We start from the raw sequence: 17941 nt of genomic DNA on the forward strand, positions 1-17941 counted from the left end.
GAAAGGTTCAAACCACAGCACCCATCAATTATTACTGTACCTTCCTCTTGTTTCTCCTTACTATGTTGATTTCTTAATCTATGAAAAAAGATAATATACCTACTTTTGGCAGTAATTTGAAGATCTAGAGCCCAAGAAAAGCTGCTTAACAAAAAAAGGAATGATTAGCTAAGGTTTTTAAAAGATCCAAAATACCACTGGAATTTCAAAGGACATCAACATTTAACGTTTTCACTAATCAACTCATTATTGCATTCAAGAAAACACATTCTGCTTTCTCTACATTTGAGAAAATGAAATGTTCACTTGATGGAGAAAAACTTCTAAAATAATACAGAATAATTTTAATCTTTATGCCTGATAAGCCTGAAAATGCTGCTCAGATCAACCCATCAAACAGAAACCTGCATCACCCAAGGAATTTTGATATTGTTAAATTTTATTTTATAGTACAGTGTTGGGCACTTTATGGTAATGTGGAATTCACTGAAAACTTCTACTGATGCCACAAATTTTGGAAGGAAACAGAAAAAACAAACCACACCACACATCACAGCTCAATACATCTAGACAGTGTACTACTAACAGTAGTCTAAGGTCAGAATTACAGTTCTCAAGACGACTTTGAACAGTAGTCCAGAAGGTGCAAAAGCATGGAGTAAATTTGGCTCTAGTTTGGTTAAAATGTCAGTAACTAACTACATTTTTAAAACTGTAAGTACAATGCTGGTTGTTTGGTCTGTGAGTTTTTTTTATCTCAAAACTATCAATAACATCTCAATGTGTCATGTACTTTATGCCTCTCTTTTACATATTAAAGGCTCACAATAAGGAGCATTATTGGGAATGGTTTTCAAGGGTCACCAAAAAAAAAAAAAAAAAAAATTAGAAGCATCAAGATACATAATGTTTCTTTGTTCTGTGTCAAGACATTTCTCATCATATCTGACACATATTTAAAATTAACAAACACAAACTGACAGTTTGCCAAGAATCTAAGCATTTTAAATTGCTCTTCCTCCTCAAAAATCATGAAGTAGGAGACATGATGTGCTTGTGTGCAAGCTGCACCAAGATTACTTCTTCCACAGTGCTTTATTGCCTCATTCAAGTATATTAATTTAAAGAAGGTCTCAAGGAAAAATAAAAGGTTAAAAGAAAATGTACATCAATATACAAAGAAATTAATTTACAAAAACTTAAAAAGATACTGGCAACATTACTAGATGTTTTAAGTAATGACTTACAATAATTAGGGATGTCACAAACTAAATTCTTCTGGTCATTGCTATGAACTCTCACCTCATTGCTGGTTCTGAAAAGCAGTGCTTAACACCTCAACATTTTGCCCATTAGAAACAAGTGATCAAAGCAGAAACTAAACATCATAAATTCTAATAGTTAACTTGACTTCAATTTAACCAGGTTTTACTTTTAGAGCTGGAACTTTACCTGGAACTACTGGTATGTGAACAGTGGCTTAGGCCTTATTACTTCTACAGAATGTGACATCCATAATCACTCCCAGTCACTACAAATATACATTTTCCTCATTAGAATATATTTCTTCATGTTTTATCATACAACCATATTTCAAAGCTACATCTAATTTTATACATTTCTGAAAAATACAATTCCATGGATCTGCTTGAAAGCAGATGTGCACTACTAAATTACTTTGAAACAAGGAGAAATATTGCACAAAATTCACTGAAGATTTGAAAGTCAACACATTTCCCCCCTCCCAACCAAATTGCTCCCTTATTTTTAAGAGAATGTTAATTCACACAGAATCATAATAGATGTCAATGTACTTGAACTCAACTTATTTTCCAAATGCTAATACTGTTACTGGATTCTAAATACAAGTGTCATTAGTATTGACCTAAGTAATAGTACAATTTAATTGAGTACCCTTTACTACAGTACACCTTGGAGTAACATCCAACTGTGTTACCTGCTTCATACTCCAACCCAGCAGAGGATGGCAATGGCCCTGCCAACTACATGGGTTGTGGATGGGCCTCCAGACTGAGGTGGCTGTGGACTCACCAGGAAACTCTGCAAGAATAAGTGAAGCAGCTTTCCAAAAGACCCTGTCATGTGCTTTCAACTGGCCAGTGACTGAAACTGTGGAACAGATATTGCAGAACAGATCAAGGAAGGTTTTGTACAAACAAGCTGTATCATCCCTTTCCATTCCTTTATATTTTCAACACCCCAAGGAATTCTAGGCCACCTGTGGTCCAAGCTCCTGGGGTGAAGATGAGGACACGTTCTGGTTAGCTCAGATTCTGCTAACAAGTAAACAACACCTGGCAGAGACAGACACACCTAATAGCAGCAAAGAAGTTGCTGAAGACAAGTCACATCACCATTCATACTGGTTTTGCTGGTGCAATTATTTCTACATTCATTCTTCAGAAATTTACTGCAATACCTTGGGAACAGACAGCCCTCACCATCCTGAGCTTTTCAATAAGGAAGCTATTTATTTGCCACATTTGTCTAGCCTGAAATTTCAGGCTGTTGGGAACACACTGGCTAGAGTCTCACAGCACCTGGACTAGAGGCTGGTGCCAAGGGAGAAGATGCTAATTTATTTCCTTGGAAATAAAGCTCCTCTTGAGCTCTCCCCGAGGAGTCAGGGAGGTCCATGGTTAGGGGTTCTTCCTACAGGACACAGTATGGTCAGGATTACACAGCAGACACTTGCAAAGGGGTCTCATGCTGGCACTTGATTATTGCATGAAATGTTTCTTTGATTACTTACATGCATACAGAACGTATTTTAGATGTCCTAGCAATTCTATTAAACAGCTGCACCAACGAAAAGTTGTTCTGTGGAAATGAATATCATTGACTGTAAGTGGATAAAGAGAAGCTGTTATAAACACCTGGTTTTACTGTTCTTTTGCCTAGACTTTACATTGGTTACAAGAACACGAGGTGGTAAACTAGCTCATCCTAAAACCTGAAAAGACATCTAGAACAGAATTTTAAGGTCTAAAACACTCTTCTAATAGATTGGGTGGGATTTTCAGAAGCACCCAGCACTTGTCTAAAACTCTGCCTGAAGTCTGTGTTACAATGCCTGAGAGGGGACTTCAGCCAAGGTTGAGAGTTTTTGATGATCCCACCCCAACACCACCAGCACCACTGAAATGCTAAATGACAAGGAAGGGTTCAGTTGACAACTTCTATGACAACTTCTACAATTACATTTTTTCTTCAGAACAAGTCTATTTTTTCAGAACTACACAACACCCAAATATGTGAGATGGAAGAGCAAACCACTGCCTATTCTACACAGACTGCCCTCTGCATGCATAGAGGGTGGGTAGGGATCACCTCTGCATTCACAGTCCTTCCCTGATATCTGCAGTTTTCCTCATTACATCACTCTACATGTGAATAGGAAGGCTCTGACTGGGACAATGTATTAGCCACTCTGCAAATCCCACAGGGAGTTAACTCCACAGGCAATTTTACTTTTGCCTGCATGTCTGAGCTGGAACTACTGTAACTGAGATAGAACTGAAATCTGGATTTCTTCAAAGTTATTCTCTCTCCTGTGGACTTCTTCCTGTGGATCTGCTTCACCACACTGCACTGGAAAAACCCAGGAATCCCTTTGTCCTTCCACTGCCCTTACTTCTTTCTCCCAAACCAGGTGAGTGATACAGCTCATTTTAGGCAGACAACTATGCAAAATTAACTTAAAAATATTAATTTCAAGTCCTGATTTGACTTTCTACATTGGAAATTTGTTCCTATGTGTAAGTAACAGACCACAAAGCTTAATCAAATAACCTGGTATCTCCCTTAAACGGGAGAAATGGGAAGATTTTTGAGATCCTGAAGAAGAGATGCCTCTAAAGAAGACCACAGGAGCTCTGACTGAGCAGAATTCAGTTCTCACCAGTAGCTGATGATCAATGTTGATGATTTTCAAAGACACTAGAAGGATTTCCACATAAAAAGCATACAAGTATAAAACTTGCAAAGTACTGGACCTGGAAAATGTATCTTAATATAGAACCCAATGAGGTACTAAAAATACTGCATATGTAGCCAATAAACAGTTTTATATTATCACAAGGACAGAGAACAAGAGTACTGAACCAGAAATATCAATTTGGACTCTTATGTATTTGGTAAGTGGCAATGCTATTCAAATAAGGCACAAATATTAGCCTTTTTAAAAGATCACTGATAGTAAGTGGAAAAGATGCTGTATATTCCAGATTTAAAAATGTACCTACAGTTAAAATCAACATATCTATAAGACTAAGCTATTTCTGAACCCATATAAGGCTCAAAACAAAAAAAAAACAAAACTATTTAATAATTTTAAACAAACTATGGGCTTTGTGAATAGTAAGGAGACAATGCAGCATAAGCACAGAAACATTCTGACTGAAATTAAAATAATTCTAAGTTGAATGTTACCATATTTTATTTAATCTGTTTACTTCTTTTCAGTCTGCATTTTCACTCCATGAAGCACTGAATTATTACCACAATGCCTCAGTTTTGAAAGATCAAACTTCCAACTGATCCACTATCAAACTTTCAGTTTTATTGATCCTTATAAAAACTTCAGAATACTGTCAGTCTCACATGGCTTCTATATTTATTTCACAAAACTCAGGATGGGTCAACCTATGTGATTATTTTTCTAACTCTCATGTAAAGCCGGTAAGATTGATGCCAGTACTAGACAGTCATTTTTGAAAACCATTTTCTGGCAGTATTCCTGGACTTAAGTGTTTGATGGTTTTGAAAGTAATGATGGCCATAATTTCTGGGTTTTTTTTTGTTTGGTTGGGGTTTTTTTTTTCTGTTTTCCTCCTTAAAACATGATACTGTTTCCTGTCTTTAATAAATGAAGAAAACAAAGCAACTTAGACTGAACCATGGATAGAAACATCATGTGAGTTGTAGAGGAAAAGAAAAGGAGAACTTTGAAATTCTCATCACAAAATGCAAGGAGATGAATGAGAAGGAGTGAGAAGTACTACAAGAACAAAAATCTGGGTAATGCCTGTCTTCTCTTAAACACAATTGCAGCACTATGCTTGGGCAATGTTTAGTACCAGCAAGGGAGAAGAATACCCTTAAGTCATTAATGCCAGCTTTAAACAAGGAACCATCAGATTGCTTTGGAGCTTTGTCATCTGAACAGCACATGAGCCACCTGGCCTGACCTATTTGGAAAGCTGAGAGCGAATATTTTCATAATTTCTATGATACTTTTGATTTCTAATAGTGCAAAATATTTTGCCAAGTAACATTTTTTTTGTTACTAAAAAATTCAGAACATACCATGTTGATGCATAAGAGGAAACCAAAGGATAAACAAATAGTCTGGAGTCCAGACCTCTGGATGTGCAACTCCTAACTCTGGAACACTGAGCTTCTCCAGAAATGCAGATACACTCCAAAATGTTCATGCTTGATCAGACACAGATATTTCTGTAAGATTTGCACTTTTACAACCTTTTAGCTTTGTTGCATTGATTAAAAAAAAAATAATTCTGGAGGCTCATCCTCAGTGGCAAGTACTGGCCCAGCCCTTCTCATTCTGGAACAAAATGAAACTGCAGTAACAAACCCCAGGTCTCACTCTACCAAGCCTCTCTGGTGAGCTTCCAAACAGTGCCTCTGCCATGCCATGGAGCAATTCCCTTAGGTCAGCTGCCTTGTAAGAACACAGCCAAAAAAAACCCTGTGTCAGCTAGAAGGAAAGTAAATTAATAAATCTCAGTGAGGCAACTGATATGAAACTCTGCTACAAACTACTGTTAAGGTACTAAAGCACAATATGATCCAAATACCAACCCCAGGAATGCTCTCACTCAGGCCTAGGCCAAGATTATCAGAAATCAATTCATGCCAAAGAGGGAAAGAAAAAAAGTTTCATGACTTAGAAGAGCAGCATAACATTCTTCTCAGGTAGGATTCATTCTATACCTATGTGCTATTTCTACCAACTTTACCACAAATATCCCTCAAAGCTGATGATTCCTATCTGCTGAAATGGATTAATTGTCTTTGCTATCCTGAGCTGTTGTGGAGACAAGGTATGCAATGGTGAGGTGGAAAAAGAAAAGATGAAGACCATTTCTAAAACGAAAGAGCTGCTCCATAGAGCATTAAAAATGGTCAATTTTAAATATCCAAATATTTGTAAGGAACACTGCCAGAAAGAGGACAAATGCTTGTTCTAAATACATTATACATCAGGACCATTTATTCTTCTTCACTGAATTTAGAAAGAAGTTTTTGGTTGTCCAGTTTGGCTAAAAAGAGAGTTGGATATATGCAGTCTCAATCTGAATCTGTAAATTTAGCTTTCTAGTGTTACAAATTAGGCACATATTAGTTTTACAACTATTAAGCTGCAGAAAATAAATAAATAATAGAAATTATCAATTCCACTTACACTTCCTTTATGAGAATTTTTAGGTGAATTAGTCTACCTAGGGAAACTGGATGATGTGTCTTTAAAGTGTCTTAGTTGTAAACAGAAGTCAATAAATGTCACATTGTAATTCAGTAATTCATGTACTTTACAGAAGAGAGAAAACCACGTGCTACCTTTTTGAAGTCTGGAAGACAGAGCCACAGTTTTAGTTTGGAGTAAGTTCCAAGTTATAGTCACAAGAAATTCCTTAATGCAAAAAGTCTCCTTCCCTCCCTGACCTTTGCTGAAGCAAATTCCTGCCATGGAAAATCATTATTGCTGTTTTGTAGATTTGCATTCATCTTCTAAGACAGTTAAACCCCTTCTCAAAAGATTAAGGCAATTATTATTCATTAAAAATATTAACATTTGTACATTTCAGACAAATCAGATTGCTTGGTTCATTTCATGCTAATGGAATTAACATAGTACCTTCAAAACCTGGCTACCTTTAGGCAACACCCTTGCTGCTTAGAGGAAGGAAACACTAGGAAGCATCATACACTTGCTGTATTTTTAACACAGAGACTAACTAGTACCTGATTTAAGAGTGCATTCATATATTTAGTTCCATTTTGTGGACCTAACTACAGCCAACAAATGAACTGAGTAAACACAGAAGCGGATGTCTAATGGCAGAAAATGCATATTCAACCGAAGATAATTATTTTTATAACAGAAGATCTCTTATTCCTTTCCATTTTTTTTGGTTATCATGTTATATGGAGAGTTACATAGAGTCCTGAGTAGTCTCCCTTTAACATCTGATGGGAGTCAAGTTTCTCTTCTCATACTTTTCTTACGTTTTATTTCCACTGCTACCACTGGATAAGCTATCCTTTGAAATATTTAAACCATAGTGAAAAGCAGAATTCAGTTTACATAATGACACCACTTCCTGAAGAAGTCCGCCTTCTTCTGGAATTTCATCTCCTTCCTTCCCACCTTTTTCCCAAGGGATCAGAATGGGTGGCTGTTGAGCAAGACCTGCTGGGAGCTCATCTTCTGAGGTATTGCTTAGTGTTTCATTAGACTTTGCATACTGACAGGAAGAAAAGCCTGCTTTGAAACTTTCCAGGGAAGTAAACTGGGCACTTGGTCGTACTGGAGATAGGGATGTCAAACTAGTGGTGTCCATCTTGTCAATAGTAAAGGTTTTTCTACTCTTCTCTTCTTCCATCCTTGAAAGGGATTCTCTCTGGCCATCTGAAGAAACTTGCTTCCTTGGTGACGGGGGGAGCTGCTTCCCATGGAGGACACTATCATCCTGGCCAAGGTTCCACTCTGCCTGGTCATTAGCACTGCTGCAGAGCAGGGTAAGGTTGCCCTCACTAGGTGCATTTGACTTGTTCTGAAAAAAAGAAATGTGTTCATAGTTAGTGTCACAAGAAACATCTCTACATTGGTATTTTTGAAACACAAGCACAGTGGAAGGCATTTCACATGTTCCTAAGTCATGATTCTCTTTGGGACTCAGTGTTACAAAACAACCATCCCAGATGAAATGCAAGGCCAAGAGTTTTTACATTTCTTCACAGAACATTGTCTCTTAACCTAAGGACTGCCTCTGGTACCACGAAGGGAAAGGATTTTTGTCTCCTCTCTCCATTCAGCCTTGGCACAAGCAGTTTTGACAGTGAACAAAGACACACTTCTCTTGTTTGTACCCATAATATGAGAGGGAGGAGGACTAAAACTAAAACCAGATGGCATTTCCTCTTTGCATCAGTAATTAATTATACCAACTTTCAATATTAAAGTTTTTTTGTCAAACACAATTGGTCATTTTATTAATCTAACCCCTGTGTGACACTCATAAGATTTTACAAGCTTTATAAATATTTGCATCAGTATTTGCTGCTCTAGTAACAAATCTTCTACTATAGGATCCCTTTCAGCAAAAAGTAAGTGTTGGACAGCTGATATTTGTAGGAACTCAAAAAGACTAAGCTTTTTTGGCTGATACCACAGCAGTCACTTGGTGAGGATTTTAAAACTGTAGGCAAGCAGTGTGTTTACACTAATGGACTAGAGCAACTCTATCTAATCTAGGAACAAGAAGCCCTCTTAGAAAACTCTGGAGTACTATTCTAGCAGTGTTTTGGGTGCTATTACCACCTGGATCTCATTACTTAAATCAAGAAGGAAATATCATTGTATCACTAATTAGTCTAAGTCTACGAGGTGAAAATGAAAAATGCCTTCTAAACTAGATTAAAAAATCCTAAGCCAACTCAAGGCATATCAGATTAAACAGAAAAAAAAATTATATAAATGCAATATTAAACTATTTGATTAAGTAAATTATTACACTGTGCACAGCTCTCTATGTGGTTTAAGGGAAAAATACTGTTCCAAGATGATTTAGTAATCTGGACAATTTCTTGGCAGGTGAAAAACCATCATGCAGTGGCCAGCATGAGTGTACTGTTATATAGCCCTAGGAAGACACATCAGCAATTCTAAGGACTGTGCTACAGTGTCTGAGCTGCGTGCTGTTTATTCCACAAGTGCAGGATTCCACTGTAAATGGACTTGGATTGGTTTTCAAATGAAAGCAGAAGACTAACCGCAGTCTTGTAATCGATGTCATCCATTGATCTAAAGAAATCCAGGCTCTTTGCTCCTGAGAGTTTTCCTTGATCTGAACTGTGTGTGCTTAGTGTGTCCAGAATCTCTCCAAGCAAGTCCATTTCTCCTTGATGCTGAGTTATCCCAGTTTCACCAGAACCATCACTATCGTAAAAGTAAGCAGAAGCTTCTTCACTGTCTTCTGATGATAACCTGAAAACAAAACTTTTCCATTAGACAGGAACATAAATCATTTTATTATGGTCACCACTGAAAGGACATAGGAGAATGCATTTCAAGACCTTTGAATGGGAACATAAACCTGGAATATCTTTCTACTCAAGAATTTTCCTGAACACAAATAGATGGTGTTGATGGAGATGCAGTTACTATTAGCTGCCTCCTGGCCTAGCCAAACACTTTGCTCTAGCAGCTAGACTCTCCTACTGCAATTGGTTCTCCATCAGAGCATGCCCCTCACATGGGCAGATCTACTGAAGTACTGCCTATCTGCAAGGAGAACTGGTGCTTTTGTCTCTTATTTCCTTGCTTGTTCATTGCAATATCCTTACCTCACACCCCCATTCTACCACGGTCCTTTTCAACCTTTGTCTATCAGTACTGCTACAAAGGCTGTTTTCCATGGCTCACTGTTTTCATTATATCCTTTTAACACTTCATTAGCTCCCTCTTCCCTACTATATCACAGCTTAAACTGCTTGATTTTCCTTTCAGTGTCCTTTCTGGTTTATATCCAGATGTTCATTATCAAAAATCGACTCCTCAATTCAGAAAATTGGGAGAAGAAGAAGTTGAATTCTCAGCTTACAGTTTTCCTTTAGTTCTCATATAGAAAGACCTTGATATAAAACTTCCAAGGCATTATTTGTCTTTCAGACCCTTCAAAAAATCTCCCATTGTCATGGCCACAACACACGCCTTAAGGAATAGATTAGCTGAAGTCACTGCCCACCATGTTGAGGAATATTTTGCTGTTTTCTTTGTGTATCTAGTCTTTTTATCTGGAGGCTGTGAAGACTGAGGATTATGTCAAGCTCTTCTGAACACTATAAATAATGAAAATATATAATAGCCTGTCCCTCTTTTTAAAGCAGATTTAAATCCTAAACTACTTGACATCATCTAGATCAAGGATTGAGCTAGACAGGAGAAAACTGTGTCACTTGAATTCCACTTTGCTGAACAACACTTGTTACCCCCTCTCCTATACATATATAACACATCCAAACAGGTTTCTTACTTGCTTGTTCTCTCAATTTCATCGTCATCTTCATCCAAGGCAAAATCCTGGTTACTAAGGCGCTGGTTGAAACGAGTCTAGAGGAAGGACAATTAATATTATAATTTTGTTTATTTTTTCTATTTCAGCATTACTTATTAGGAGACCAGCTGCTGCTTTACTCATTAGGGCTTCTGAGCACTTGAGGTAAACCACATATCGATCAAGTCTTATAAAGGTTGTTCCAAGTCCTCAAGCACCATCAGTGGAAGAGAACTATTTCTCTTCGTGGCCTATGGAGGGTCTCCTTATTTATGCAAAGCCTGGAGTGCCTTATTTATGCAAAGCATTGATTAGCAGAAGACTGAATACTGGAGGAAAAGCATCACTCAAGTAGGTAAGAAAGGTACCCTTTCTTGAAAGCACATTACAAAAACCACTGTGGTTTAGTACTTTCTAGTAGAAATACTTGCCAAGATTTGGTTCATGTGGTCTACTGAGCAATGAAGAAAAAAATGATTTTTGAAGTAGCAAATAAAAAGGAAGTTTGGATTCTCTTTACACAGCTATGTTTATGTTATAGGACTGCAGAGAGTAAATAACATCCAGATCAGAAACTTTGCACTAATTATGCCTTTGTGCAGGATAATTTACAGTGGATTACAATAAATTCCAACCCTCAGAGCACCCCAAGAGGACTTTGCATGGACAAGCTGGTGAGCTGTAAATTCACACATTTTTATACAGAATACTTACCTATTACATGACATTATTATTTAGCTAAAATACGCTAAAGAATTCCACAATAATTGGAAAAAAGTCTCTATCCTGACCAGAACATTTAAATCAGGAATTTTAGTCCCTTGTACTTCACAAAATACTGTCATCAGGACTATACATCTCTTATACTTGTATCAAGAACTTTTTATATAAGAAGTTTAACTATACTGGTGATCAATACACTGAAGAGAATATGAATCCTGGATAGCCACTAATAATTAAGACATATGGATGCAATTTGTAAAGAGGGAAAACAGTGTTAGCTAACTTTGAGGAAAATCATTCAAAAGTAAGAAGTGCTACTGCCTACATCTCATCATGCAGTTCACCAAATGCTTAAACCTGCAACAAGCCCCTGATGGGGAAGAAATATGGCCTTAATTTCAGACTACAAGGAGCTTGAAAATCTCGTACTGTGAGGATTTCAGTATGTTACCTATTACAGATGTTGTCAATGTTCTACAAATACCAGGACGCTCTCTGCAACTCCCCACCCCCCATTATTTAGAGGAACATCTCAGCAGTCATTCTTTAGAGACTGAGACATTTCTTCTTGTTCAACAAGAGAGAATTTAATTAAAGCAGCGAGTTTTGATAACACTTTCCACAGTTCTTTGCCCTCAAAGAGGAAACATATGGTTTTTAATGTGTTAAACCGAGTAATAGTTGATGGAAAATGAGATAATTATTAGAGTATTACAACCCATCAAACGACCCTAATTAAGATTCATTTTGAGTAACAGGTATAGGATGGACTATAGAGAAACAAACTATTTCTAACTTTTTCATATTTTTGTGAGTTCTTTGTGTCATTGCCATCACTGTTGCAATGCACTGTTGCAGTCATTCTCCTGCTGGTAACTAAAGGGAAGTGAATTACTCTGTTAACTGATACTGGTGATTGGTTATCTTACTGATCCCTGTCACAACTACAGTCACTGGTTTTGGTTTAAAAGTTGCAGCTTTAAGTACTTATCTTCACTGGGAAAATTAAAATATTTTGTTTAGATAACACTGGAAATGAACAGCTCCCCAAAAAAAATATTCTGACATGACATTGATTGTAATTCAAGCTCTAACCTGGAATTGGCTCATAGAGGGCAAAAACCTGTCCGCCTCTCTCATTTTCTTCAAATTTGCATCAAAATTAGATGTTGCCATCACATTTACTCCTACTAATGTAAATATGAGATTTTGTAGGGAAGAAGGTTCTTCAAAATGTTGAGAAGTTGCAGAAAACAAAATGGAAACTGACACTTGTTCATCTGCACAGGAATTAATTCTGTCAATGGAATAAAATTCTACAAGATAACACTTGCTGATTTGTTGAAATAAATAATATTTCAAAGAAGACAGATACCAAGCCTCAAGAAAAAAAAAGGGGAAAAAAGTAAAAAAAGTTGTGTCTTTGAGAAATAGGAGCTGAATAAAATTAAATAGAATCAGCAAACACCATAAGCATTGCAATGGCCCCTCAGAACATCTATGAACAGTAATATGCAAGTGTGTCAGGGAAAGCACAGATAATCATAAAAAGGAATGTAACAGACAAGTTGATAAACTTAAAACCTCCTTCCAAAACAAGAACTCCTAGCTCCTGATGGCCAAATTTTTTGAAAAAACATTTTTGTTACCAATTTAAATTATTAGGAGTATATTATAAAATTATACAGAGAGGCTTTCAACAACTAAACCAAATAAAATGGGACTTACGTCCAAAAAAAAAAGATATGGGGGAAGGGAAGGAAAGGAAAATATCTGGCTGTAAGTAACGACCTTCTCCAGCATTTACAGCTCTGTGAGCTAACCACGGAGACAACCAGCAACATATGTTTTTGAATAGGTGACTTTCCTTTAGAAGCTGTAATAAAAACAACTGCAAGGGAGGGGTATGTCCAGACTATTTTGCAAAGAAAAAAAAAGAAAGAAAGAAACCTTAATAAATTTCAAAAAGAGCCATAAAACTTTTTCAATGCTCCACTAGGCAAAGTGACAGAGTATGTGCACCTGCAAAAGCTGTCAGAGTCATTTAAGCAGTCCTTACATTATTGACGTACCCTGCTGTTTGCAGTTATTTAAGCTTTTAATTTCTGTCTTTTCTGCATTTTGAAGTGTGTAACCTTTTTTATACCCCTTTATAAAAAAAAGGACAGACTTCTGCTTCCTTCCTGATTAGCATTCTAATAACAAACAGACCATTTAAATTTATTACCACAAGAAATGATATGGCAACAGTCTTTTCTTCCTGCACCAGAACTTTATAAAGTCTTAATAGACTGCTGTCATATTTTTTTCTATAAAATAAAGGAATAAACTTCTTTAAAGTACCTGGTTGTTTTGCTTCTTCCAAACAGTTCTGCTTATATATTAAATTTATTACTTAATTTATTTAATTTATATCTTAACAGGAACAGGGCTTCAACTTCTGCTGTTTCAAATTTATCTCATCTTCCTGCACATGGCATCTCTTATCTCTCATTTTGCTTGGAACGTAAGAGCTGAGCACACTTAAGTTCATGCTGTCCACAAGCTGGTGTGAGGTTATATATCCTTTTTGTGTTCACCTTATCCATCGTCTCTGGTTGCTGCCCTGCTTCAAAATCTCCTTCTGCAAGTGGTCTATACAGACCTGAATCAATGCCAACCACTGAAGAAAGGAAAAGGAGCTGACAGTATAAATACCTTGGAACCAAATAAAGGGAGAATCAGTCCTTAAACTGTTCTCTTCTGCTTGCTGGTAGCCCCACAAAATGTACTACTTTGGAATAAAAAAGCCAAAATACAGGAATGCTGAAGGATTTAAATATAAGACGGTTGTATTCTTGATTGGGCATGAAAGTCAATCTTTGAAATGTCAGCTTTTTATATAATGCTACACCTTTCAGACATTCAGCTTTTGGTAATGAGTGTTTATTGATTGATACTAAGGCAGGAAGTTTAACAATTGTGCTGATATTAATTACACTCAAAGTGAAAAACAAATAATCTTTTGATAAATGGCAGCATCAATATAATTTCACATTTACTCTGCTACTCAATACATCAACACAAATGAAGTATCAAAAAAAATTAAATATATATACCATGGTTTAAATCTATGAAGGACTGTTTCCTTTTTCTTAAAATTTTAGACATTATTTATTCAGTATCAGAAAGCAAAATAAATGCAAGCCCATTGTTATTTATGATTCAGTATTTTATTTTACCCATCCTCCTTTACAACCAAATCACAGACATAATTATGGCTCCATCCAGTAGAGAAGCAAAAGATCTCTCAATCAGACTTTCCAGTAAAGCACAACTTGTTGCCTTCCTTTCTGGTTAAGCACTGTGACCTGAAACCATGACTCGGAGGAAGGTACTCCTCATTACACTCCCTGAGAGCTGAGACTGATGAAAGAAGAAGGAAAGCAGAGACAGAAAAGAAGTACACATTCTAATCAAGTATGCTCTGATATCAGAAAACTGTCCTGGATATAAATTAAATAGACACTACCAGCAATATGTGTATGGAGCAGTGCTTTGAAATGCCAAGTACACTTTAATACTACAGAGATCTGCAGTGACTATTGTAAAGTTATAGGAAACCCTAATACCTATGCTGAGGTAGGATTTATTATAAGTATAGATGATAAATTTGTTGAGATACTTAGTCAGGGACAGCAAATGTAATTACTTTTGTTCTGAATTACTGTGGTGAAAAATGAACAAGCTCTCAGCTCCCTACCATTTATACATGCTACACTCCTGAACACAGGTATCATTTGAGAATTGTGTAATGCTGCTTTTCCTCTTTTTAACAATTAATCATGCTTCTGAAAATATTTTTTCAAAAATAGCTATGTTTTGCTCCAAAACAACAAGCAACCTTCCACTTTCCCTGAGGAATCGCTGACCCTTTTTCCCTCAGGAAGCCCAAGCCCCCCAAATCAGTGTGAAGGCCCCACACTGCCCAGAGTGAGGGACCACCTCCCAACAGCCAGATCCCTCTTTTCTCAATGGCACTGAGGCTATTCTTAGCAAACTCTTCTGTTTTCAGCTGATGATGCACCATGGCACAGTGCCACACACCATTCTAGCTGCAAGGAGTGCACCAGCCGAAGGCAGCCTGGCTCCACTTTAATTGGCAACAAGCAGAAGTGTTAATCTTTTAAAATAGGACATGGAGATTTGCACTGCCATTTGCAACAACTAAAGCCAGCAGCTCATTTTTTTTGTGCATGATTTTAAGAATCAGATTCACCAGCCAAACTTTGTGGTTACAAAAACAGAGAAATGTATCACTTATTTTCCCTTTTCTGATGGTTATTAATGTCCTAATGCACACTCAATGATTAGACGGAAGGAAAATGATGGAAAGGAGGGCTGAGCGAGTCACAGTGGACAGAAGTGCAGGAAGATAAGAGAGAATGTGTTAGAAAAAAAAACCTCATGTGTCCAAAGCCACATGAATGTTGATATTAACAAAACCAGAAAAGGGAATATGGATTTGAGGTAACAAGAAAGTCAAGAGACCTGAAAGTAACTCAGGTGCACAGTGTGGGATTTTACTGAACCAGGACAGCTGTAAATCCAGTTAATTTGGCTGGAATATGCTATCTATTTGATACAATTCCTAAGCAGATAAAAGAGAGACTACTGGTAAAATTGATCTGTTGGGTAAAATGTGTATCATATCCTTATATCAGCAGAACTATCTCATGGTACAATCACTGCTGAGAGAACCATTTACTGATCATGTGTGACTTTCTCAGAGGAAAACTTATCAAAAATACTTAAGTTAAAATGTACAATGTGGATGTGATTGTGAACACAAACATCCTACACCTCCAGACTTCAGCAGCACCGAACCCTGTCCATCAGACCAACAGACTGTGGAAGGCCCTATTTGAATGAAGCTCCGTATGAAGCTTGAAAACAGACTAACCGCATTTGCAAGGAAAAAAAGACTGTGCCTTAGAAATACTGACTCCAAGCGCATTTCTACACTGTCTAGGGATTCCAAATAGAAGAATTACCAAGGAGGAGTCCCTCCTCCTGTTTGACACCAGTAGGAGTCTTCTGCTCAACAAGTAAGGTCTTTCTCTGCAAGGTGCTGTGGAATTTGGCTGGCACTTGGAATTGGATGTTACTAATTTTGGCTATTTTAGGGCCCAAATTAGAAAATTAGCAGGCAAGACAGAGGCATCATCAGGATGTAATCAAGATTCTAGGTGGGCTGAGCTGCCCTTCAGTCATGCCCCTCTCTCTACTTACTGCAGAAAGAGCCTAAGGCAGCACTGCTGCTAACTTCAGCATTTCAGAAGTATCTAAAATTAGACAGACTGAATCTGGACTCTTGTATTCAGAGATGCTGAGATCCCTGCAGGAAAGAATTTTCCTGTTTCTTCTACTTCTCCCTCCTTTTGTCGTCAAACTTTCTTCTTTAATTGTACTTCTTTATTTTTTTTTTTTTATTTTTTTTATTTTTTTGTTCCTTCTTAGGTACAGGAATATAGAGAGGAAGAAAATGTTAGGGAACACAGAGTATTAGAGCTGAAGTTTTAGATGCTCTTCAAACCTTCAAGACAGAAGGCAAAAGCAGCATGGAAGTTGGGACACAGGTTCTGTTGTCTGATGGCTCTCTGATTTAGTGGAGCAGAACTATGACTAACAGAAGACAGAAGTTACACAGCAAAACAAAGTAAAAGATACCACTGCTACATTAAGATGTCAATAAATTCTCCTGATGAAAAAATTAATCTGGTTATTTCAATTAAATACTGAGGACAGGAAAGGTTCACCCAGTATGAAGATACTTTGCAAGACAGCATTGTTCTCTGAGATCCTTCAGAAAAAGGAAACAATGCTAGACATACCAGTATGGTTCACTTTTTTTGCAGATGAAAGACCCTCTGAAAGGCTGCATTTCTATTTATTAAAAAACTGAAAGAGGTGGGCTACAACAGTCAGAACAGCATCTGTAAACTTTTTGATTGTATAAATTTTTCTTTCAGTAAGATAAATCAGAGGTAGATATGCTAATGACTTTGCCTAGAAAAACCAAGCATTCCACAGGGTAACAAAAAATTCCAGAGCAACTTTCAAGCCATTAAATCATCTATTTTTATTTTTTTTTAAATTAAATTGGAATCATGGTAATTAGTGAAGAGATTTCTCAGGTAATTTTTACAGCAAAACTCAAAAACAAGCAGCCACAAGGCTGACACTGGTTTAAGGGTGCAGAACAAACAACACAACCCTGCTGAGGACAGTCACTGCCACTGTTTAGTGGGAAGCAGGGATGGGTTTCAGCAATTTTGTAATTATAGCTCTACTTGGGAGCTTCGATTCCCTATTCCTGAAAATAGTATCATGCATTATACATGAAATCATCTAAATGCCTAATTTTCATAAAATCCAGGGTCAATTTCACTTAACACAAATAAAGGAAGGACCTCTTGATGTGCAAGAGGTCTTCGTTGTACCAGATCCCCGTGTGCTCTGCCGCTTTGGAAAGGAACCGGGGCCACAAGAGGGCACTCTCGTAATCTGCAATATGAATTTTGGCTGCGTAGCTTTTTCATCTTTAATTAAAAGGAAATCTGACTGTTTTGCAGAATGAAGAGATCTTACTTGACACAACAAGACAAAAGATTTTTCTCCAAATTAAAGGAAGTTAATGATATCTACAATATTTTCACATTACACCACATTATCTCAAGAAACAGAATTTATTGATCAACAAATGCTTATTTCAAAACTGTATTTTACAGAAGCAAAATGTGATTTACATTAAAAACTAGCTCGTACTGTTTATGACATCTTTCAATTTATAATATTTCAGTCAATGAGGGTAGAGGAAACCTCCAGCAACAGAACCACTGTTACATGTGGTTGGT

General features: G+C 37.0%; 1 protein-coding gene across 3 annotated transcripts in view; it reads right to left on the reverse strand.

Annotated features, from left to right (window-relative positions):
- Positions 1 to 421: 421 nt before the first annotated feature.
- The window catches only part of DENND1B (DENN domain containing 1B), a 156462-nt gene continuing 138942 nt past the window's right edge, over positions 422 to 17941 (reverse strand). For all 3 annotated transcript variants that reach the window (XM_086841999.1, XM_086841997.1, XM_086841998.1), the window contains 3 exons: positions 10302 to 10378; positions 9040 to 9253; positions 422 to 7820 (listed from right to left, as the gene is read on the reverse strand). In XM_086841999.1, coding sequence (XP_086698125.1) covers positions 7269 to 7820; positions 9040 to 9253; positions 10302 to 10378 — 843 coding nt within the window. In that variant the 3' untranslated portion in view covers positions 422 to 7268. The remainder of the gene's footprint in view (positions 7821 to 9039; positions 9254 to 10301; positions 10379 to 17941) is intronic.

Source organism: Cyanistes caeruleus, chromosome 9 (genome assembly GCF_971803275.1).
Source record: "Cyanistes caeruleus chromosome 9, bCyaCae1.hap1.1, whole genome shotgun sequence".
In the NCBI taxonomy this organism is placed as follows: Eukaryota; Metazoa; Chordata; class Aves; order Passeriformes; family Paridae; genus Cyanistes; species Cyanistes caeruleus.